Source organism: Aptenodytes patagonicus, chromosome 15, assembly GCF_965638725.1.
Source record: "Aptenodytes patagonicus chromosome 15, bAptPat1.pri.cur, whole genome shotgun sequence".
Taxonomy (NCBI): Eukaryota; Metazoa; Chordata; class Aves; order Sphenisciformes; family Spheniscidae; genus Aptenodytes; species Aptenodytes patagonicus.
The window spans coordinates 10,873,181-10,893,577 of NC_134963.1; the positions used below are offsets into that span (position 1 = coordinate 10,873,181).

General features: G+C 41.0%; 1 protein-coding gene across 4 annotated transcripts in view; it reads left to right on the forward strand.

Annotated features, from left to right (window-relative positions):
- Positions 1-20,397, forward strand: part of CLTCL1 (clathrin heavy chain like 1) — a 37,258-nt gene that overhangs the window by 14,225 nt on the left and 2,636 nt on the right. For 3 of the 4 annotated variants that reach the window (XM_076353250.1, XM_076353251.1, XM_076353249.1), the window contains exons 5-31: positions 143-256; positions 1,561-1,734; positions 2,011-2,208; positions 2,574-2,774; positions 2,898-3,050; positions 3,679-3,801; positions 4,559-4,696; positions 4,903-5,067; positions 5,468-5,648; positions 6,021-6,184; positions 6,935-7,060; positions 7,378-7,520; positions 8,113-8,347; positions 10,248-10,370; positions 10,789-10,934; positions 11,330-11,513; positions 12,064-12,256; positions 12,759-12,916; positions 13,012-13,176; positions 13,605-13,712; positions 14,073-14,240; positions 14,322-14,471; positions 15,312-15,443; positions 15,786-15,896; positions 16,446-16,616; positions 17,412-17,633; positions 18,329-18,349. In XM_076353250.1, coding sequence (XP_076209365.1) covers positions 143-256; positions 1,561-1,734; positions 2,011-2,208; positions 2,574-2,774; positions 2,898-3,050; positions 3,679-3,801; positions 4,559-4,696; positions 4,903-5,067; positions 5,468-5,648; positions 6,021-6,184; positions 6,935-7,060; positions 7,378-7,520; positions 8,113-8,347; positions 10,248-10,370; positions 10,789-10,934; positions 11,330-11,513; positions 12,064-12,256; positions 12,759-12,916; positions 13,012-13,176; positions 13,605-13,712; positions 14,073-14,240; positions 14,322-14,471; positions 15,312-15,443; positions 15,786-15,896; positions 16,446-16,616; positions 17,412-17,633; positions 18,329-18,349 — 4,167 coding nt within the window. The remainder of the gene's footprint in view (positions 1-142; positions 257-1,560; positions 1,735-2,010; positions 2,209-2,573; positions 2,775-2,897; positions 3,051-3,678; positions 3,802-4,558; positions 4,697-4,902; positions 5,068-5,467; positions 5,649-6,020; positions 6,185-6,934; positions 7,061-7,377; positions 7,521-8,112; positions 8,348-10,247; positions 10,371-10,788; positions 10,935-11,329; positions 11,514-12,063; positions 12,257-12,758; positions 12,917-13,011; positions 13,177-13,604; positions 13,713-14,072; positions 14,241-14,321; positions 14,472-15,311; positions 15,444-15,785; positions 15,897-16,445; positions 16,617-17,411; positions 17,634-18,328; positions 18,350-20,397) is intronic. The other variant, XM_076353248.1, reaches the window with a different exon arrangement.

The window sequence follows — 20,397 nt, forward strand, 5'->3', positions numbered from 1 at the left end:
CAGACTTTATTGGTTCAGGATTGGGCAGATATTCATCAGCCAAGTGTGGCAGATGACTTCAGTAGCATATCTGAAGAGAGGAACCTCTTTCATGAGGCTGTACTTGCAGGCAATCTTGTGACATGTACTCTTTTCTTCCTAGCTACACATAATTGAAGTAGGTCAGCCAGCTACTGGAAATCAGCCATTTGTTAAGAAAGCTGTTGATGTGTTTTTCCCACCTGAGGCACAGACAGACTTTCCTGTGGCAATGCAGGTAAATGTTTGATCCCCCAAAAAATCAACTTTATAGCCTGGCAAGTAGCTGCCATCTCTGTTGTAAAGAATGCTTTCTGCTAGTGCTTTGCTGTCATTCCTCCTAGTTCTGGGAGGGGTGTTAATAGATTTGTGGGAGGTAGTCTGGACATTAAAACAGTAACTCAAACACAAATATACAGGCTGTTCCAGTATTTGTCCAGATATGTCAACTTAAGGTTGTATTTAGGAAAAAAAGAAAACAAAGCCCCAACAAAACACCTACCAAAAAAACCCCCAACAACAACACAAAATCAGACCCAAAAAACCCTTCAATAGTGTCTTCTGGTAGAATGTCTCTAACATTGCTTTGGCTATTGAACTTCCTACTAATGTTCAGAGTTCTAGATAAGAATGTTATGGTGCTTGATGTAGCTTCACGTGAAAGTGGTGTTTCATGTACAGTGCATGTCCCCATAAGAGACAAATGGAGTGGGGAGTCCTATATCAGCATACCTCCTGTAGTAGCAGCACAGAAAAGGCAATTTGGGACATTAATGGGAGGTTCTTTAGGAGACAACATAGCTGGTTGCCTTGACAGACCAAACTTCACTTAGCATGTCTGTGGGACAGAAATTGTGTAATAAAAGCAAACTATCTCAGAGCATGCAACTGCTGCCCAGTCTAATAGACCAGCTTCATAAATGAACCAAGAGATGCCTTAAACTAGGGTAAGCAAAGCAAGCTGTCTACATGGCAGGATTCATGTGGCTCTGTACTTCAGTTTGAGGCTTAGTTAACAAAACATATGAAGACTTGTTCCAAAGTGAAAGTACTTCTTTGTCTGAAGACCATTTTGGCTTGAAAGCCTCCCCAGTTTAAGTGACTTGACAGGTAAACTGGAGTATTCAGTAGCTGAGCTTGCTTTAGGTTCTGCTGGTGCTTTGGGTAGGCCTTCTCGGAAGAGAGTGAGATTCTCTCATTAATATTTCTGAACAGAACTTGTACTGGCATATCTACACTAGAATGCTAATTATGCCCAAACTTTCTCCCTCAGCCTGGCTCATTAGGATGAGGAGTATGTCCTTTGCTGCAGATGAATTTTAATTTCCCTTCAACCTCTCTATTCAGTGGAGCTATGGCTCCAAATGGCCAGCAAAGCTGTTCATTGCTTTAAGTCTGTAAGGAAGAAGCCTGAAGCTATATTTGTTATTAGTGTCAGTGCAAAGGCATGTCACTGCAGTACTGTCTTGTGACTAGACTAAAGGCAGCTGTCTTAACTGTTACAGTCTTAGTCTTGACTAATACAATCTCATCTTTTGGCAGATTGGAATTAAGCATGGTGTTATCTACCTGATCACAAAGTATGGATATATTCATATGTATGACTTGGAGTCTGGAGTGTGCATCTACATGAACCGTATTAGTGCTGATACTATCTTTGTCACAGCTCCTCATGAACCTACCTCAGGCATTATTGGTGTAAACAAAAAAGGACAGGTAACAAATCCCACATTCTGTTTTTGAGCCCTCTAAAGCTCAGATGGAATGTAACAAACCTAATGAGTGACTTGATGCAACAAATGTTGTAGAAGGGAGCAAGTAACTATTTGATTAGTCAGCTTTTAACCTCTCCTAGTACTGAACTGCTTGGGGAGGGACTTGTTTTCTTTAATCTACTACTTCAGTGATAGGCTGCATAGCCATTTGGTTGCTGTATTTTATGGTAGTTGTGGAAAGGATAGTACTCCTCAGTATACCTTTTGTCCTTTCCAGGTGCTTTCTGTATGTGTTGAGGAAGACAACATAGTGAACTATGCTACGAATGTTCTCCAGAATCCTGACCTGGGACTGCGTATGGCTATACGTAGTAATCTAGCTGGGGCAGAGGAATTATTTGCCAGGAAGTTCAACACACTGTTTGCTCAAGGAAGCTATGCAGATGCTGCTAAAGTAGCTGCATCTGCACCAAAGGTAAAGCTTAGTCATGGGGATTTGCCTTAGCTTAGTGGACTTGCTTAGCTCACTCTCATTTCAGTACTTGACATTCAAAAACTAAAGTGCTGCAATACTAGCCTTAGTTCTCTGCAATTTGGTTGTTGTTCTGACTAATATATTCTCCTGTATTCCATAAAAGAGCATCTGCTATACTTTTCCAACCGTAGACTGGACTTACTGTGGCCACTGACTTCTTTCTAGAATGTCATTGGTTTGAAGATCTCCACCCTGGAGGCTTAAGAGTAGATGCTTCAGTGTATAGCTTAACACCTGTTTTTTGACTAATACTATTCAGCCTTTGCTAATTAAACATTGCTTCTCTCTATCTTATGCCTCTTCAGGGAATTCTACGTACCAGTGATACAATCAGGAAGTTCCAGAGTGTACCAGCTCAGCCTGGGCAGGCCTCTCCCCTGCTCCAGTACTTTGGAATATTGCTTGACCAGGGACAGCTGAACAAGTTTGAGTCTCTGGAGCTCTGTCGCCCTGTCCTACAGCAGGGCCGCAAGCAGCTTCTGGAGAAGTGGCTGAAGGAAGACAAGGTAGGCTTGATCATGACACTAGCTTAATTCTGTTGCCTTGTAACAATTGAGTGTGAAAAATACTTTTGTTGATACTACATCTCTGAATTCTTCTGCTTGACAAAATACTACTTCTGACTTCAGCTGGAGTGCTCAGAGGAGCTGGGAGACTTGGTGAAGACAGCTGACCCAACCCTTGCACTCAGTGTCTATCTTCGTGCTAATGTGCCAAACAAAGTGATTCAGTGCTTTGCTGAAACTGGTCAATTCCAGAAAATAGTGCTATATGCTAAAAAGGTAAAGTTGTTTATCACAAACTGCTAGACTCTATCTTTAATGTGTACATTCTCAAGCTATCTTCCATGAGATAACTTTGATTCCTGTCACTTAAAACTGATAAGTAGGTAAGATTGAGAAACAGCGTTTTCTTCATTGTCATAGTGCAAATCATAGCATATGACTAAGGTCTGAGCAGTCTGCAAAAACTTAAATTCAGAACATCCAGAACTTTGTACTACCAAATTAATGGACTGGCTGAAGCTTATTCTAGAGAGTAAAGATAAGATTCTTCCTAAATTCATAAGACACTTTTTTTGATGGATTACAAAACAACTTGCTTGATGTCCACATGTAAGTTTAGGATCTTACTTGATAGATAGTGCCTTAAGAGTGTTGAAAGACTTGTTCCTAGCAGTTTCCTTACCTAGCAAGAGAAATGCCCTGGTGCAAGTTCAGTTACTAAGTAGGTGAATACCAAATTTCTGTGTCAACAGACAAGCAATGCTTTTGTCTGAGAATTCCTGGAAGATGGGGGATGGGCATGGCAACCTCACAGCAGTTCATAGTGACTGTGCTAAAGAATCTGAAGGCTTAAAAGATGTGTAAAGCTTCCCAGACATTGCGTGACTGTCTCTGAAATCTCTAGGTTGGCTATACCCCGGACTGGATCTTCTTACTGAGAAGTGTGATGAGAGTCAGTCCAGAGCAAGGCCTGCAGTTCTCTCAGATGCTGGTACAGGATGAGGAGCCACTGGCTAACATTAACCAGGTGATGCCTACAACAAGAGTACTGGTCTCTTTCTAGACAGAGGTAATAGCATAGTACCATTTTGGGGACTGGTAAGGCCAGTTCAGGTCTCTAGTTGGCTTGGTTACAAAAGTGACTAAACTATTCTAGTCAAGTTTGGTTACCATTAAGTCTTTAGAGGCAAGTGTGCTCTCAAGTTCTTGTGGAAGCTTTCTGGCTTATTACTGTAATATTGACAGTGAATCTGCCACAGTCTTAGTCTAAGCAGTAGAGTGTTACTGTCCTACTGTTGGCTTTAATGGAGCATATGTTAACTCTTTCCATGCAGAGAATTTCCAGGAAGATGAACAAATAAACCGAAGTTGAGTGCTGGCTGCTAGTGGCCACTTCTGGTTAAATGGACAGAGAAACAAGGCAACAACTTGCATTATTAAATAATTGAAGCTACTTAGAAAAAGTCTTAGCTTTTCTTATAGCAACTATCCCAACAAGAGAGAAGGGATGGGATTTGCATGCTGTGTTAAAACTAGAGTGGGTAGCAAAATCTGGCATAATAGCTCAAAGTAATGTGCTGCTTACATTCTAGAGAAAAAGAAAACAAAGCGTGAAACTTCTCTCTATTACCATGGAAGTAATCCTGTGAAAACAAAGGGAGTATAGCATGCTAGGTGCTGTGATGAGCTGCCTTTTCAGCCTTCTAGCCAGGCCATTAGTATATACAGATAAATGTGCATGAGTGTATGTAGACCCCCTTCTCTAACTTGACTAATCTCAACAGATTGTGGATGTGTTCATGGAGAACAGTCTTATTCAGCAGTGCACGTCCTTTCTGTTGGATGCCCTGAAAAATAACCGCCCTGCAGAAGGCCACCTTCAGACTCGTCTCCTGGAAATGAATTTGATTCATGCCCCGCAGGTGAGACCTCTTAACCTAGTTCCTCCAAAAAGTGAAGGAGAGACAGTAGTAGGCTTGCACAAGAATATGATGTCTGATACTAATATCTATAAGTAGTATAGCAATGTCAAAGACTACTAATGAGTCACTACTCTGACTCTTCAATAACTTCTAGGCTGAGCTGCTGTGATTCTCTGACAGTCTGAATATGAAATGTAACCTCCTAGGTTGCAGATGCCATTCTTGGAAACCAAATGTTTACACACTATGATCGTGCTCATATTGCCCAGTTGTGTGAAAAGGCAGGCTTGCTCCAGCGGGCTTTGGAACACTATACAGATCTGTATGATATTAAACGCGCTGTCGTTCATACTCACCTCTTGAATCCTGAGGTAAGTCTGTTGTAGAGAAAGAAGGTGAAAGCTTAAGTGAACACTCTTTAGCACTTCTGTAGCTGCTAAAATCCCTGCAGCTGCTATAAGATGGTTTGTAGGTACTGAAGTAGCATACGTAGCTGTGATTCAAGAACATTTGTCCAGTTACTGATTAAACCATCTATACTTTCAATGGCTTAAATCTGACCTCAGTTTCCCAGGTGGACATTTCAAATCTTACTTCCAAATCGCGTTTTTGTAGTTGTAAAGATGGTGAGTGTGTTTCTTAAGTCTTTGGTCTTAGCACATGGAAGACTTCTCTCTAGTAGCCGGGGTAGAAACTCTGGCTAGTTGCTACATTTTAGAAGTCAGTCAAATCCTGTATAAGTTACTGAGTAAAATTTCTTTCTCTTTGCAGTGGCTTGTGAACTTCTTTGGCTCTCTCTCCGTTGAAGACTCTGTGGAGTGTTTGCGTGCCATGCTGTCAGCCAACATTAGGCAAAACCTACAGCTTTGTGTGCAAGTTGCTTCTAAATACCATGAGCAGCTTGGTACCCAGTCTCTTGTGGAGCTTTTTGAATCTTTCAAAAGCTATGAAGGTACAATATTAGAGGGAAGCAGCTTGCTTGGAAGTGCTACTTGATTGAATCTAATAGTAAGGATTGTAGCTTTTATGGGAGAGGTACTTGTCACATGGCTGGACCTTAGGATGCATTTATCAAAGTGAGCTCGTAACAGTGAGTTCTAGGGGTAGCTTTGTTCTAGATAGTTTCTTAACCCTCTTGAGTAAAGATCAGAAAGAAAGATGAAACCTAAAGAGGGGGCAAAAAAAACCTTCTGACTTTTCCTGCAGTTGAATGAAAGCTACTCTCTTAGCAGGGTTGAACTAAGTCACAAGCTGAAGCCTGTAACAGTCTGCACTTGCTTCACTTACCCTTCTAACTATGTTAAAAACATGTGACTCTTTCTAGGATTGTTCTATTTCTTGGGTTCCATTGTAAACTTCAGCCAGGATCCAGATGTTCACTTCAAGTACATCCAGGCAGCTTGCAAGACTGGTCAGATAAAGGAAGTGGAAAGAATCTGCCGTGAAAGTAACTGCTACAACCCAGAACGGGTGAAGAACTTTCTGAAGGTATATATTCTGTCCAATGGATTGAGCAGTCCTCTGTACGTTTTGCTTAGCAGCAGAACTACAGCCTTCTAATGGGGGGGAAATACCAACTCAAGATTTAGCTGGCATGGCTATGAGTAGTCTACTGTGCAGCTGGAATAGGAGTCTGATCCTATTCCAGGCATGTAATAGGTCCTTCTAGGCTATCTCTGGGAAAACAAGCCCAAATTCACTATTTCTTTAAAAGTAGCCTGTATGATATAACTTGTACCAAACTCATGAATGTGTTGTCACCTAACAATAGGTGAATCCAGGTTGGCAGAAGAAAAGACTATGCTGAAGTATTCAGCAGGAGCTTTATCAAGGATATTGGCTAGACAAAGCTTATTAAAACTGGAGTCAACCTCTACTACAACACTTTGCATGCTTTGACTGGTAAAATGGGATTTTAATGCCACTTCATTTTGTATTAAGTTCTTGGACCAGCAACTGTCTTCTGAATTGATATGTGAATTGATAGTCATTTTGAAGCTAGAGATGTAGGCCTAATGTGGCATTTCATGAAGAGCCTAAACTTAAAACTCAACTGATAGACTGGCTGCATGGTATTCATAGTGGGTAACTTGCTTTTGAAGTCAACTGTCTGCTTGGCAGTCTTAAATGTGAATGTATTGTAACTTTTAGTGCTAAGGGAACTTGGTCAGACTTTCCTGCTTTGAAAACGCTTAAACAAATGGTGGTTGCTTACTTTTTTTTTTGCACAAAATACAGGAGGCAAAGCTCACAGACCAGCTTCCTCTGATCATTGTCTGTGATCGATTTGACTTTGTTCATGACCTGGTGCTCTACTTATATCGCAATAACCTGCAGAAGTATATAGAGATCTATGTGCAGAAGGTAAGGAGAATCCAGTTTTAAGCTCTTGCTCTTTTCTTCCTTAAAAGGAACATAACATTCCAGTAAACTAAAGCAGAACCTGCTGTGTCTCTTCTATGCTCACGCTTCTAGTGCAGAGCCTCTTCAATAAGCCTTTTGTCTATTACAAACTTACAAGTGCAGTTTTTCCTGGAATGTATAGACAAATGTGTTAATAACTTAAAATTCACTGCTCTAAAGCAGTTTAAATTGTTAACTAGAACTTCCCCATATGGAAGACTGGGGGTGGGTTATTAGTAATGCTAATAACTAACGTTAATGATGGTGTCTTATTCTAGGTGAATCCTAGCCGTATACCAGCAGTGGTTGGAGGGCTTCTTGATGTGGATTGTTCTGAAGATGTCATTAAGAACTTGATCATGGTGGTTAGAGGCCAGTTCTCAACAGATGAGCTGGTGGCTGAAGTGGAAAAAAGAAACAGGTAATGAAAATACATCTGTAGACACCAGTGTTGGGCTTTCCTGACCCTGGTATACTCCCAAATTGAATTGGATGCAGTTTTGTTGAATGATACAATACTAATAGGCTTATGTTTCTTTATAGAAAAGCAGCTTAGGTTTGCTAGTCAGTTTCTTGATTATTTGGGCCATATAGGAATGCCTGACAGTGCTGCATGATGATTAACATGGCTTTTGAACACTTCCTGTACAGCCAACCATGTGAATTGTGTAAATCTGGATAAAACTGTCTTGACAGTCTTTTTGTGGGCACACAGCAGCTTGTGTAATTAGTTTGTAGTTACCTGTAAAATGAACAAATGGTTTTAAGTGTGAAAAGCCAGCTAATAGAACAGGAGTTGAAAGGAAAGATTGCAAAACTAGTGGCATCTGCAGCCTTCCCTGATGTTAAACTGCAGATCTGGCCTCCACTCATTTAAGACTCATTAAAAATAACTGGCTGGTCTCCGTCTGCTTTTAAGTCTTGCTGCTGGAAGAGAAGGCTAGGTATTAATGGATAGCTGTCAAGCATACCTCAATCTGACTTATAAACCTAAAATGTTTGCTTCTTCAAAGGCTCAAGCTGCTATTGCCATGGCTTGAATCAAGGATTCATGAAGGCTGTGAAGAACCTGCGACTCATAATGCCTTGGCCAAAATCTACATTGACAGTAATAATAATCCAGAGCGGTTCCTTCGTGAGAATCCTTACTATGACAGCCGTGTAGTTGGCAAATATTGTGAAAAGAGGGACCCTCATCTGGCCTGCGTTGCTTATGAGAGGGGGCAATGTGATCTGGAACTCATAAAGGTTAGCAAAACTGCATTTCTAAACATGTTAAAGAACTACTTGCTGCCTGAAGTGGAAGCCTAGCTGGCTATTTGTCTAACACTTGCAGAATCCTGTCTTGCAGTCTCACTCAGGAGTTGAAGTAGGCAGGATTCTTCTCATCAGCATAAGAATTACTGTCTCCATATAGAAGAACTCTTATGCTATATGTCCGAACTAAAATTGTATAACTCTGCAGCTTTAAGGTACCATTCATGTCTTTCATCCACTGATTCTGCTCAAAATCAAATTGTTTACTGGGCCCAGCTAATGAATATCCCTACTGTTAAACCTTTGTTAATTTGATTTTTTTTGAGCCTTGAGCACTTGATCAGCAGAAGGGACAGGCTGTCATCTAGCCTGACTGTACAGTAGGAGGAAAAGTGTTCCTGAAATCAGAATGGGGCTTGTAATTTTCTTATTGTGGTTGACCCTTAGAGTTGCTCCAGTACAACTAGAAATGAGGAAAATAAATGTTGACAGTCAAACTGCAAGGACTTATTCCGATAGCATTCCTCTCCTATCTTAAGCTTGTTGATTCTTTGAACCTTCCTCGGAAGTTCAAGGGCAAGTGAAATTCCCAGGGTTCTCCAAACACATCCTAGTCTCAAACTGAACACTAGAGCTTAATGCCAGATTGTAGTGCTTGTGGCTGCTGAGAAAGAAAACATTCTCCTCCTACCTGCACTTCCGCACTAGTATATGCAAAGAATGTCAGTTGTGTAGGGGTAAGAACTAGCTTGTTTTGCCCTGTTTGAAAGGAAGTAAACGCTGTTCCCTGGCACGGCCTACCCTGTGAGTGTTAGAATGGTGGTATAATCTAGGCTTGCTGTTGAAAGTGGATGACTTCCCAGCCTGAAGCAGCTATTTTTGAAGTAATACCTCCTCTGTAGCTGTAAAAAAAAACAACCAAACAAAAAAAGAAAACCCAGCTGGGTACATTTGGCTTTCTTATTTCAGGATATGAAGGTGGCTCTGAGTTGTTGTTTTGCTAGGAAACTTTGCTAGGATAAGCTTTAACATTCTGGTTAACCATAAAAACTTGTCAGTACCAGTTTCTTCCTTGAACTGATGTTCTGAGCAGGTGTTTCTGGTTATGGAGAAAAGATCTTCCTCCTGTAAGAATTGTTCTTGAGGCATTGTTACCTCCTAGAAGAGGGCTCAACTCCTGCAACTAATAGATGTACAACGTAAAGCAAAATTGTGCTACTACTAATTTGCTTACAGCAAAGTACTTAAGACTCCAAGAGCTAATTCGGATACTAACAAAACATGACCTGTTGGTAGAAGATGGAATAGGCCTTCAGGTTTCTACGCTCTAGTTGAAAATGGAAGCTGGTGGTACTAATAGGATCATAACTCATAACTCTTCCTTGCTGCACTTCTATAGGAGATTTCACATTTATTCTGTACCCTTAACACTTTAACAGGGGAATCCAAACCACTTACTACTCTGAACACTTCTAGTGTAAAGCTAATGACACCAAATACGTAACCTATTTCTAGCTTTAAACACCAGCACCATTCCTCAGTTACTACTTAATGCTGCCCAGGCAAGTGGCTCCCTTTCTAGATTTAAAACTTAAGTTCTTCAGGCTTCTGCAGGTCTTCACTTCAAACAGAAGCAAATAGTTACTGTGAAGCCACTGTCACAGTATTTGTGTGTCGGGCAAAACCAAGAGAAGCTGTAGAAATTCTGCTGGAGACCTTCTCTATGAGCCTTCCAGATCAGAGGTTGGGTAAGAACTTGTCTGTGGCATTTAGCATTGGTCAGCAATTAGTTCTAGTCAGTCTTCTAGACTGTCTGATTCATAGCTAGCTAAACCTGTGTTGTGGTACTAACCCTTAACATTAACACTAATATCTGTAACTTCTCCTTCAGGTCTGCAATGAGAACTCACTGTTTAAGAGTGAGGCTCGCTATCTGGTGCGCAGGAAGGACCCTGAGCTCTGGGCAAATGTACTGGAAGAAAACAACCCATTCAGGCGGCAGCTTATTGACCAGGTACAGCACAAAGGCTAAACTTTCAGTATGAGGAGACTTCAGGATGTCTCAAACTTTATGGGGCATTAAAGTAGCTGTCTTCCCCCACAGGGTCCCTTGAGGCCCTGTCTTAACCATACAGAAATTTGTAAGAGTTTGAGTGGCAGGTATTAACTCTGACCTTCATGGTCAGAAAATTAGTTAGCAGTAAGATACTATTTCTGTCCTGTGACAGAAATTCACCTCTAGTGAATTTGCTCCCTATACAGACCCAAGGTGTGACTCTAATAGCTATATCCAGTATAGAAGTAGCTCTTTCTTGCTGTCTATGACAAAATACTCTCAAAGGTCTGAAGCCTTAATTTGTAGTTCACTGGAATAGGTTGGCAAATATCTCATTTGGGGAAAACACTTAATACTTTCCTGCCTTCAAATCCAGGTTGTCCAAACAGCTTTATCAGAGACACAGGATCCAGAGGAGGTTTCTGTAACTGTGAAAGCTTTCATGACTGCTGACCTACCTAATGAATTGATTGAGTTACTGGAAAAAATTGTCTTGGATAATTCCGTATTCAGTGAACACAGGTAAGAGGAAAGCTTTGTCCACAAGTTTAGCCTATTCAATGCCTTTTGTTTAGGTAGTGAAATGACCCAAGTTATTTGTGGGCCTCTTGGTTGTAGGACCTAAGCATTCTTAAATGTGTATAATCAGGTGAAAAAGCAGAATTCTAAGTGCTTTGTGCTTTAAGAACAGAGCTAGTTCACACTGTGCAGTTTGCAGTGATGTGTTGAGAGAAGAGAACACTGATACTGATAAGCCATTTCTTTTGAAGGCAAGTATCAGTGCTTCTCAATCTGGGGATGAAAGGTTGTTGCTAGTGGCAGCAAGGGGGTGTATTTTTTTTTGCATGTACAATACATGTCACTTAAGCAGGTGTTACTGTGCACTGCTTATACCCTCTGCCTTCTGTTAACCGAAGGAATCTCCAGAATCTGCTGATCCTGACTGCCATTAAGGCTGACCGTACTCGTGTGATGGAATACATCAATCGGCTGGATAACTATGATGCCCCAGATATTGCAAACATTGCCATCAGTAATGAGCTATATGAAGAAGCCTTTGCTATATTCAGAAAATTTGATGTTAATACTTCAGCAATTCAGGTGAGGCATGGTTCCTGCATGAAGGTATAGAATGCTAGTAATAGAGAGAATGGGAAGTGTATTGTTATATTGATTCTCAAGGAGTGATTGTCACTTAAATCATTGAGACTTAAGAGTACAGTTGCAGGGAGAAGTGGGATTATGTGCAAAGAATAGCAAAACAAAGTCAATACTGACTTCAGAGGCTGATCTGGCAAAGTAATCCAAAATGTTGGGGTGTTGCACTATACGCTTGGGGGGGTGTGTGTTGCATTTGATTCAGAGTGGCTACCTTGGAGACTCATACTTGAAAGGTGCAGGAGAAGCAAATGCTACTAGGCATTGTCTTTAGGCCAGCATTACTGACTTCTCTAAGGCAGAGGAGAAACAGTAGCATCAAGAATCTTATTCTCGCTGTCTTTTACTTCATTGGACAGAAATGGCTGTTCTAAAAGCAGTTAGCTTCACATTGCTTACACAGAACAGCATACGCACTGGAAGGAAGAGTTCTGTTAGAAAGAACAATGTTATAAAGCTTTGATTTTTAACTTGCAACTTCAATTTCGAACAGGTGCTGATTGAGCACATTGGCAACTTAGACCGTGCTTATGAATTTGCAGAGAGATGTAATGAACCAGCAGTATGGAGCCAGCTAGCCAGAGCACAGCTCCAGAAGGACTTGGTGAAAGAAGCCATTGACTCCTATATAAAGGCAGATGATCCATCTGCCTACATGGAAGTTGTTCAAGCAGCTAATAGAAATGGTAAGGCAAAGCATCCTCAAATTTAAGATTGTTTGGATATGAACTAGGTTGTTGCATCTACATCGAGCAGCAGGGATTCTTGAGACTTATAAATTCTGTTTCAGAGGAAATGGGAGCAGTCAGTACATGAACTGGATGAGTCAATGTTTAGTGAGATTCCTGTCAACAAGCTTGTCTGTGTTGCTACACCAAAGGTAGACCTTCATATGGAGATAATTTGGACTGTTATCATCTAAAGTATAGCCAAGTATAACGTATTTATTTAGCTGTATGTGGCAGAATTGCTTGTCAACTGGATTGTAGAATAGTTGCAAGAAGTTCAACCTTACATGAAGGTGACTTGGTGTTTAACAGGGAATTCCTTAACTCAAATGCAAATGGCTTAGTATCATGGTGGAGGAGATCCTTGAGACCACTAATGAAAACTTGTTCCTAAGGTGGGCAAGGTGAGCAATACAGAATGACTAAACAGAGGATCTTAAATATCTTTTCTCTCTTCAAGATAACTGGGAGGACCTAGTCAAGTTCTTACAGATGGCCAGGAAGAAGGCTAGAGAGTCTTATGTAGAGACAGAACTTATTTTTGCTTTAGCAAAAACTAATCGTCTGTCAGAACTGGAGGAGTTTATTAGTGGCCCTAATAATGCCCATATACAACAGGTATGTCTTGATCCACAGTTCCCATTTATGACTTGCAGCTTAGCTGACTCCTGATTCTTGCTGTTACCCTTGTTTACCTTGGACTCCTAATCCAGGTTGGTGATCGCTGTTATGAAGAGGGGATGTATGAAGCGGCAAAACTGCTCTATAACAACGTGTCTAACTTTGCTCGCCTGGCATCTACCTTGGTGCACCTTGGAGAGTATCAGGCAGCCGTGGACAGTGGCCGCAAAGCCAACAGCACAAGGACTTGGAAGGAGGTAACTTAAACTCGTGTTTTTTAGTAGTCTGCAGAATGTGCTCTACTGTTGCTTCTGAGCATGTTGCTCTAGAGCATAATTGAACTCCTTTGCTCTGTCAGTAATGTGGGAATTAAAGAAGAGTTAATTCATAACTATCTACCATAGCTCTGATAGTAGCTTGCTAACTGTTTCTGGCTACAGAGTATGTTTGTAGCTTTATAAGCTGTCCTTCTGCCCAAGATAAAGCTTAATTTCAAAACAGTGTAAAATGAATGGCAGAGACTTTGATTCTAGAGCAAGCATTATGGAAATACCTATTTGGAACTGTATGTAAGCCTCAAATTTTGGTAAAGCTTTGCTAATTAACTTTCCTTTTAATATAAGGAGATTAAGTAAGCATTGCACTATTCTTCTGTTAACTGACTGTTTGCTAACTCTCGTTACAGGTATGCTTCGCCTGTGTGGATGGAAAAGAATTCCGCTTGGCACAGATCTGTGGCTTACACATAGTCATCCATGCTGATGAACTTGAAGAGCTGATCAGCTACTATCAGGTTAGATCACTGTTAATATCCTAGAAGACTTTAGACAGCATACTTGTACCTGCTAGTAAAGTGGTCACAGATAAAACCCGATACCCTGTGGGGCTGATCTTTAAATTCATTCTTCCTCCATCTCCATTTCTGAATAGCTGCATACATTTTTTTCTGTAGTGAATGGAAGGGCAATTAGTTTTCACTCTCCCTTCTTTTACAATTCTGTTGCCTCATTGGAATCATGTCTAACAAGTCTAAGCACTCTCATTTGGAGAGAAAAGGAAAGCGTGTTGAATTAAGTAAATATGCATTTTTAGCAAGCTTTAAGTGCCAGTTGGTCATGAATTTGCAATTAATCTTTATTTTCCTAACATCTAGGATCGTGGCTACTTTGAAGAACTGATTGCCCTTTTGGAAGCCGCTTTGGGCCTAGAGCGTGCTCACATGGGAATGTTTACTGAACTTGCCATCTTATACTCCAAATTCAAGCCTCAGAAAATGAGGGAACATCTGGAGCTCTTCTGGTCTAGAGTTAATATTCCAAAGGTATGCAGTAAGGTAGCTACACTGCAAGTGAAGTTGGGAAGCTGTCAGTGAATCAAACTGACTGATTTCTTGTTTTATCAGGTGCTCAGAGCTGCAGAACAGGCTCATCTCTGGGCAGAACTTGTATTCCTCTATGACAAGTATGAGGAGTATGACAATGCAATAATTACTATGATGAATCATCCCACTGATGCCTGGAAAGAAGGGCAGTTTAAAGACATAATTGCCAAGGTAAGTAACTAGTTAACTGAATCAAAGTGCTGAAAGTTTCTTTCAGAACAGAGGCAAAAATGCACAACAGAATTGCTGTTTAGAGAATGAGTTTGCTTAAGCTACTACTCAGTTTTCCTGCTGTACTTGAAACAACTTCCAATCAGTTTAGCACAAGAATGAATCTAATCTTATACCCTTTGTTTTCTGCTGTGCAGCACGTTCTATTGAGTGGCAGCAGCTAGCACAGGATGTTTTCAGAGACTGCTCAGCATCATAGGTCACAAGCAAGAGGCGTATCCTCCTTAATACCTTTGAGCTGACTGCTGTCTTAGTCCGAGACTCTGACTGTTCTTGAAAGATCTCTGCAAATGTTTCCAGATGTTTCAGTGGGAGAATTGCCGTGGGCAGTCCCATGAATGCAGCAGAGAATAGCGAATTGGCAAATAGTTTAGACAAGATTTGAGGCTGAACGCATTCTTATTGATCTTAATGGGTTTCAAGGCAACAACTTAAAGACTGGTTAAGACTACAGCCTTTACTGGCTTTAGGAGTTCAACAAATGGTCACGTTAACTCTAGTGGGCTGCCTGTGCCAGGATCTCTTAACTGTGGATGGATTAGAATTGTTTTGTACTACCCCTGGTAGCTTGTGACTTCACTATCTGGAAGCAGATGGCACAAGAAGCAGTCATAAGATTGAACAAGAATTCTGCATGTAAGTGTAACACTTCTGGTGTCTAGAAGGAAACTTAAGCTTTTATTTAAGAGTCAGATAAATCTTGTGCTGAGTTAAGTGATCCAAACTAAGCACCTTAGGCTTACTTGTGTTTGAAGTACTAACTAGTGTCTAACCATGCAGGTGGCCAATGTAGAGCTGTACTACAAAGCCTTGCAGTTCTACTTAGACTACAAACCTCTGCTGATCAATGATCTCCTACTTGTATTATCTCCACGACTGGATCACACCAGGACAGTCAATTTTTTCTCAAAGGTGAGTATGGAAGACGGTAGATGAGGAAGAGGATTTCTTAGTCAAGTTAAGACACTCCAGTCTCTAGCTGGAAAAAAGGGGTTGACATCTGTGAGGTGGCTTTGCCTCCAGTTTAAAGGACTGAGGAGCAGCCCAATCCTGGCTTGATATGGGAAACGCTGGAAGAGTTAGCATAACTGGCCTAGGAGGCTGTTTTATTTTACTTCTGGCAATACAAGATGCTTTGTCTGAAGGGTCCTGATGGTAAGCACAAACTCTTGTAATAAGTGGGAACCTGTTTCAGGAATATGAAGAGTCAGAATTGGTATACTTAATCTTGTATTGGAATCATCTTAATTCCAGGTTAATCAGCTACTTCTAGTAAAGCCTTATCTGCGTTCAGTCCAGAACCACAACAACAAAGGAGTTAATGAAGCTCTAAACAACCTTTTAACAGAGGAGGAAGATTATCAGGTGAGCCCCACAAAATAGATTGCTAGGCCTGAGGGATGCTCCTCTTTCTCCAACAAAAAAGAGGCCATAGTTTGGTTGTTCCCCATCTGGCACAGAGTAATTCCCTTGGGTAGAAGATAACTTCTGCAGTGCAATGGGGTGGGTCGAATCAGACCCTTTGCAGGCAGGAGTCTTGAGACACTGATTTGCAAACAAAGCAGATTGCACAGTTACTTCTCTCAGAACAACAGACTTCATAAAGGTCTATATTAGGTATGTACTGGGCAACACTTCTGTAAACAGATTTGCTTCTGGTGCCATTGGCTGCTATTTGGAAGACATGCTTTGTTCTTTCAAGTGAAGTCAGTGTGACTGAGTTAGCGTCTTGCTTTGTTAAAAATCATCTTTTGGAGAGATGCATAAAATAAGCAGGGTAAACAAGCTGTAGCCATAGTATCAACATCCAGCTGGCAGAACCTAAACACTTGTGTCCCATGCTTAGATGCTTCTCTACTGTAGTTCTTGCCTACTACCACCTGGAAGCATGTGTAACAACTCTCTCTCAAACAGGGTTTGAGAGCTTCCATTGATGCCTATGACAACTTTGATAACATAACGTTGGCTCAGCGTCTGGAAAAGCATGAACTAATTGAATTTAGGCGTATTGCAGCATACTTGTATAAGGGTAACAACCGCTGGAAACAGAGTGTGGAGCTATGCAAGAAAGACCGTCTGTATAAGGTGAGTTAATGTAGCCTTTCTCCCTGACTGTCAAAAAGAAGTCTGAGCTATGAAGCATAGATCTCCTTGGTACTGAATGTGTTTCGTTAGTTTCAAATCTGGAGTTCTAATTAATCTTAGCCCTTCACTTGAAGTTTAAGGAAAGACTCTTAGAGCACAAGTGTTTGCGATTTCAAATGCATATTGTAAATCTAATTTCATAATGTTATCCTGTACTTGGAGATCTGTCTATATCAATCAATGGCATCTGTACAGCTTTATGTATCAGTAGGGAACATCCTCCATAGAACTGATGACTTATGCCCTTGTTTAGGGTACAGATGAAACATGATTACAATGGTATAGTCTTCAAGCCTGTAGTGAGTTCACATGGGCCAGTTTTTGACTACTCTGTAGGAGAGCTGGCTCTGTCTTGACGCATAGCAAGCAGTTGATGCAATAATCCCTTCTGCTCTGGGTAATCCTTAATATCGAATGGTGAGGTAGGTGGGATGCCAGAAAGATTATCTTCTCTGTAACAAAACTAAGCAAAATCTCATCAGGCCACTTCAGGTGCTTAAGGAAAGCCTGTTGGATAATGTTAATACAAGTATCTGGGTTGCCTCAAAATAAGAGGACTCAACTGAGTGTATGTACTGTAGCTTGGCTTCTACAGAACATGCCTGGTGTTGTTAAAGACTAACTTCATGGTATACCAAATACCTGGCTTATCTAGCTAGCAATAACATGCACATAAGGTGTAGAGCAAGATGCTGACAGGCAAGGGTCAAGCTTAACTGTTGTTGTTTTCTGTAGGATGCTATGCAGTATGCTGCAGAGTCCAAAGATGCAGAACTAGCTGAGAAGCTGCTTCAGTGGTTCCTGGAGGAAGGCAAGCAGGAGTGCTTTGCAGCCTGCCTTTTCACATGTTATGACTTGCTGCACCCAGATGTAGTCCTTGAGTTGGCGTGGAGGCATAACATCATGGACTTTGCAATGCCTTATTTCATCCAAGTGATGAGAGAGTACCTTACCAAAGTGAGTATTGCATAGGCTAAAAAGTTAAGACTTCTAGTCTGCTGGATGATTAGCATTATGCAAACCAGAGCTCTTTGCATGTATTTGGAATATTGTTGTTCCTCATAGACTAAGTCTTCTAGGGAGTTCTGTGGATTTAATCACTTCAGGCTAGCTAGTGAAACTTACAAATAGATGCCTTGGGACTTGAAAGAGGTCTAGTTAAACTCTTGCTTTTAACAGTGGACCTAAGCAGCTGTGTGCTTTTCAGAGCAGCTCCATAGTTGAAGTGGAAGACTTGGTGAGAACAACCTGTATCACTCTGCTTTGTGTAACTATGAAAGTACTCTGTTTTCTTGTTACAGCGAGTATAGCTTTTGAGTAACTAACAGTACACACTATTTCTACATTAGCCATAGGAGTAGACTGCTGAAGATGATTTTTTTTAAATGGAAAACAGAACTTTAGATGTGTAGTCTAGCTGTACAATACTGATACTAATAGCTAGTCCTCAACTGAGAGAGAAGAGAGATTCTGATCATGTATGGTCCTGAAATGCTTGTCTCAGCCAGCTCTAAGTTACTTCCTTAGAAGGCTCTAGGGTTGCATAGGACATCACAGTAAAGAACTTCACTAAAATGAGTAATCTAAAAGTGACTGCTTCAGGTTGCCTCTAATCAGTCATGTTAAGTATTCCCCTCTGAATTTTCTTGCAGGTTGATGGGCTGTTCTATAAGGTGACACTCTGATTTCAAACTCTTTGTGTTCATTTGTGTCCCTCAATATCCTAGGATTCTCTTACAGGAATCTAGCTGTAGCTTCTGCCAGAAGAGCAGTGTAATTTAGCTCTAACTCATTTCCTGTTCACTTTCTAATGCTAAAAGGATAACTATTCACAAGCAACTTGAAAATCCAACCAGACTCTGCTCCTCTTCGTGGGAAACAGAAGCAAGTGATTGAGCAGGACTTGAGTGTTTGGGCTCCTGTTCACTATATTACAGATATCTTGTGGCAGGGAAGATGTTGTTCATAAGTAAACAAAAGCAGTTGCCATGCAACAGGATGTTTTAAGTGCAAACTGCTTGTTATGCTGTAAATTACTGAAGTGTGCAATCTTTCAGGCGTGGTGAGTTTGAATAGTAGCATAAAGCTTCTGTAAACTTCTTGCCTGTTAGTATGATGAAAGTACTTGCACAGATTTTAAACTCCTCCTTATATTCCACTGAGGAGAGACTTGCCACACAGGTTCACCTGTGCTCTTCCATGTGAGGTTTAGGTCTAAGATCATGGCTTTTAAACTGCTGGTTGGATTTACAAGTAATCACGTGTACTAAATATGGGATAACTTGCCAAAAGGAAAATCTGCATGGTGGAAGTGGTTTACAGTGGAACTAATTTAGTCTGTTGAATTAACTGCAAAACATGGAATTAAAGAATGGGCTTTATAAATGTGGTATGTCTAAAACTGTCATGTAACTAACTTCAAAAGTACAAAAGAATAGACTAGTTTATCAGCGGGGTCTGTATGTCTTCCAGAACTTATCTTTCTTTTATACATAAAAAGGTGTTAAAGCACAGAATAGCCTATGTCCCAGAAGGGGCCAGGCACACAAAGTATCATGACACTCATTTGGAAACCTTTTGAACAACTTCATTTCTAGGCAGCAAATCAGACATGTTTAGGCTTTCCTGGAGAGCTGCTCTTGTCCCTTCTTCAGGATGTCTGCTCTCAGCATACTTGCTGTTTCCCCAACAGAGGGAGTAACTGCACTTCTGTTCAAAGTTCCTTAATGCTTTACAGGCAGTAAAGAGGAAAGTCTAATCCAAGAGAGTGGGAATCCCAGGTCATAAGTAGAGCAATAAAACTAGTTTGAAACTGGTAGCTGTCAATTGCTTTGCTCCATAGTAATACGGATAGCATTTGTAACACAATACTTAGTGTTATTCTGAAGAGCTGTTAGGCTGACAGCTATAAATGAACCAGTTAAAGACCTACTGCCACTCAAGTTATTAATTTGAGTTGCAAACTTCAAAGTCCAGGAAACTGTTAAACGCCACATCTAGATAACATCTCTAAAGTATAATAGAGCGCCCTGTTGCAGCACTTCTCGGACCAGATATGATTCTTGCAGTGGGAAAGGAGGATGAGGATCAGCTGAAATACAGCATTGGGCTAAATGTAGGTTTGCCCAGGATGTTAGTACTGCCTGTATCTGGATGTGAAGCTGTGAGATTTTTATGCCTTGCAGTCTTCAGTCTTGATGGTTCTCTTATGGAAGATATAACTTGTTAAACCTGAGAGAAGGAAGGTACTGTTGCCTCCTTAAATTACTCCCCCCACCCCCAATTAAAAGTTGTGTTCAGGGCTCCTGCATTACTGTAGCACTTTCACAAATGTGTTTAGCATGAACAGAGCTTTATTTGGCACAACACTGGGATCTGTATAAAGCTGATACTACTAGACCATTTTCAACGATGGTCCTAGAGTTTCCTCTAAAAGGAGTCTATGTGAATACCAGTACTCTGCAGCCCAGGTTAGGCTGTAGTCCCAGATCAGATCAAACTTCATGGGTCTGGAATACTTGCAAATATCTGGGCCCTCTCATTGGAGGGGAGAGGGATTGCAGGTCAATAGATACGTGTGGATTAGGCCCATTTGAGATGATGCTTGGAACTGCAATCTGATGGGCTTGTTTTCTGGGTCACAGAGTTAACAGTGAGCAGAATAGGGCCCCAAAAAGTGCTTCACTTGAAGGTAATGATGACCTCAGCTGCATTTGACAGC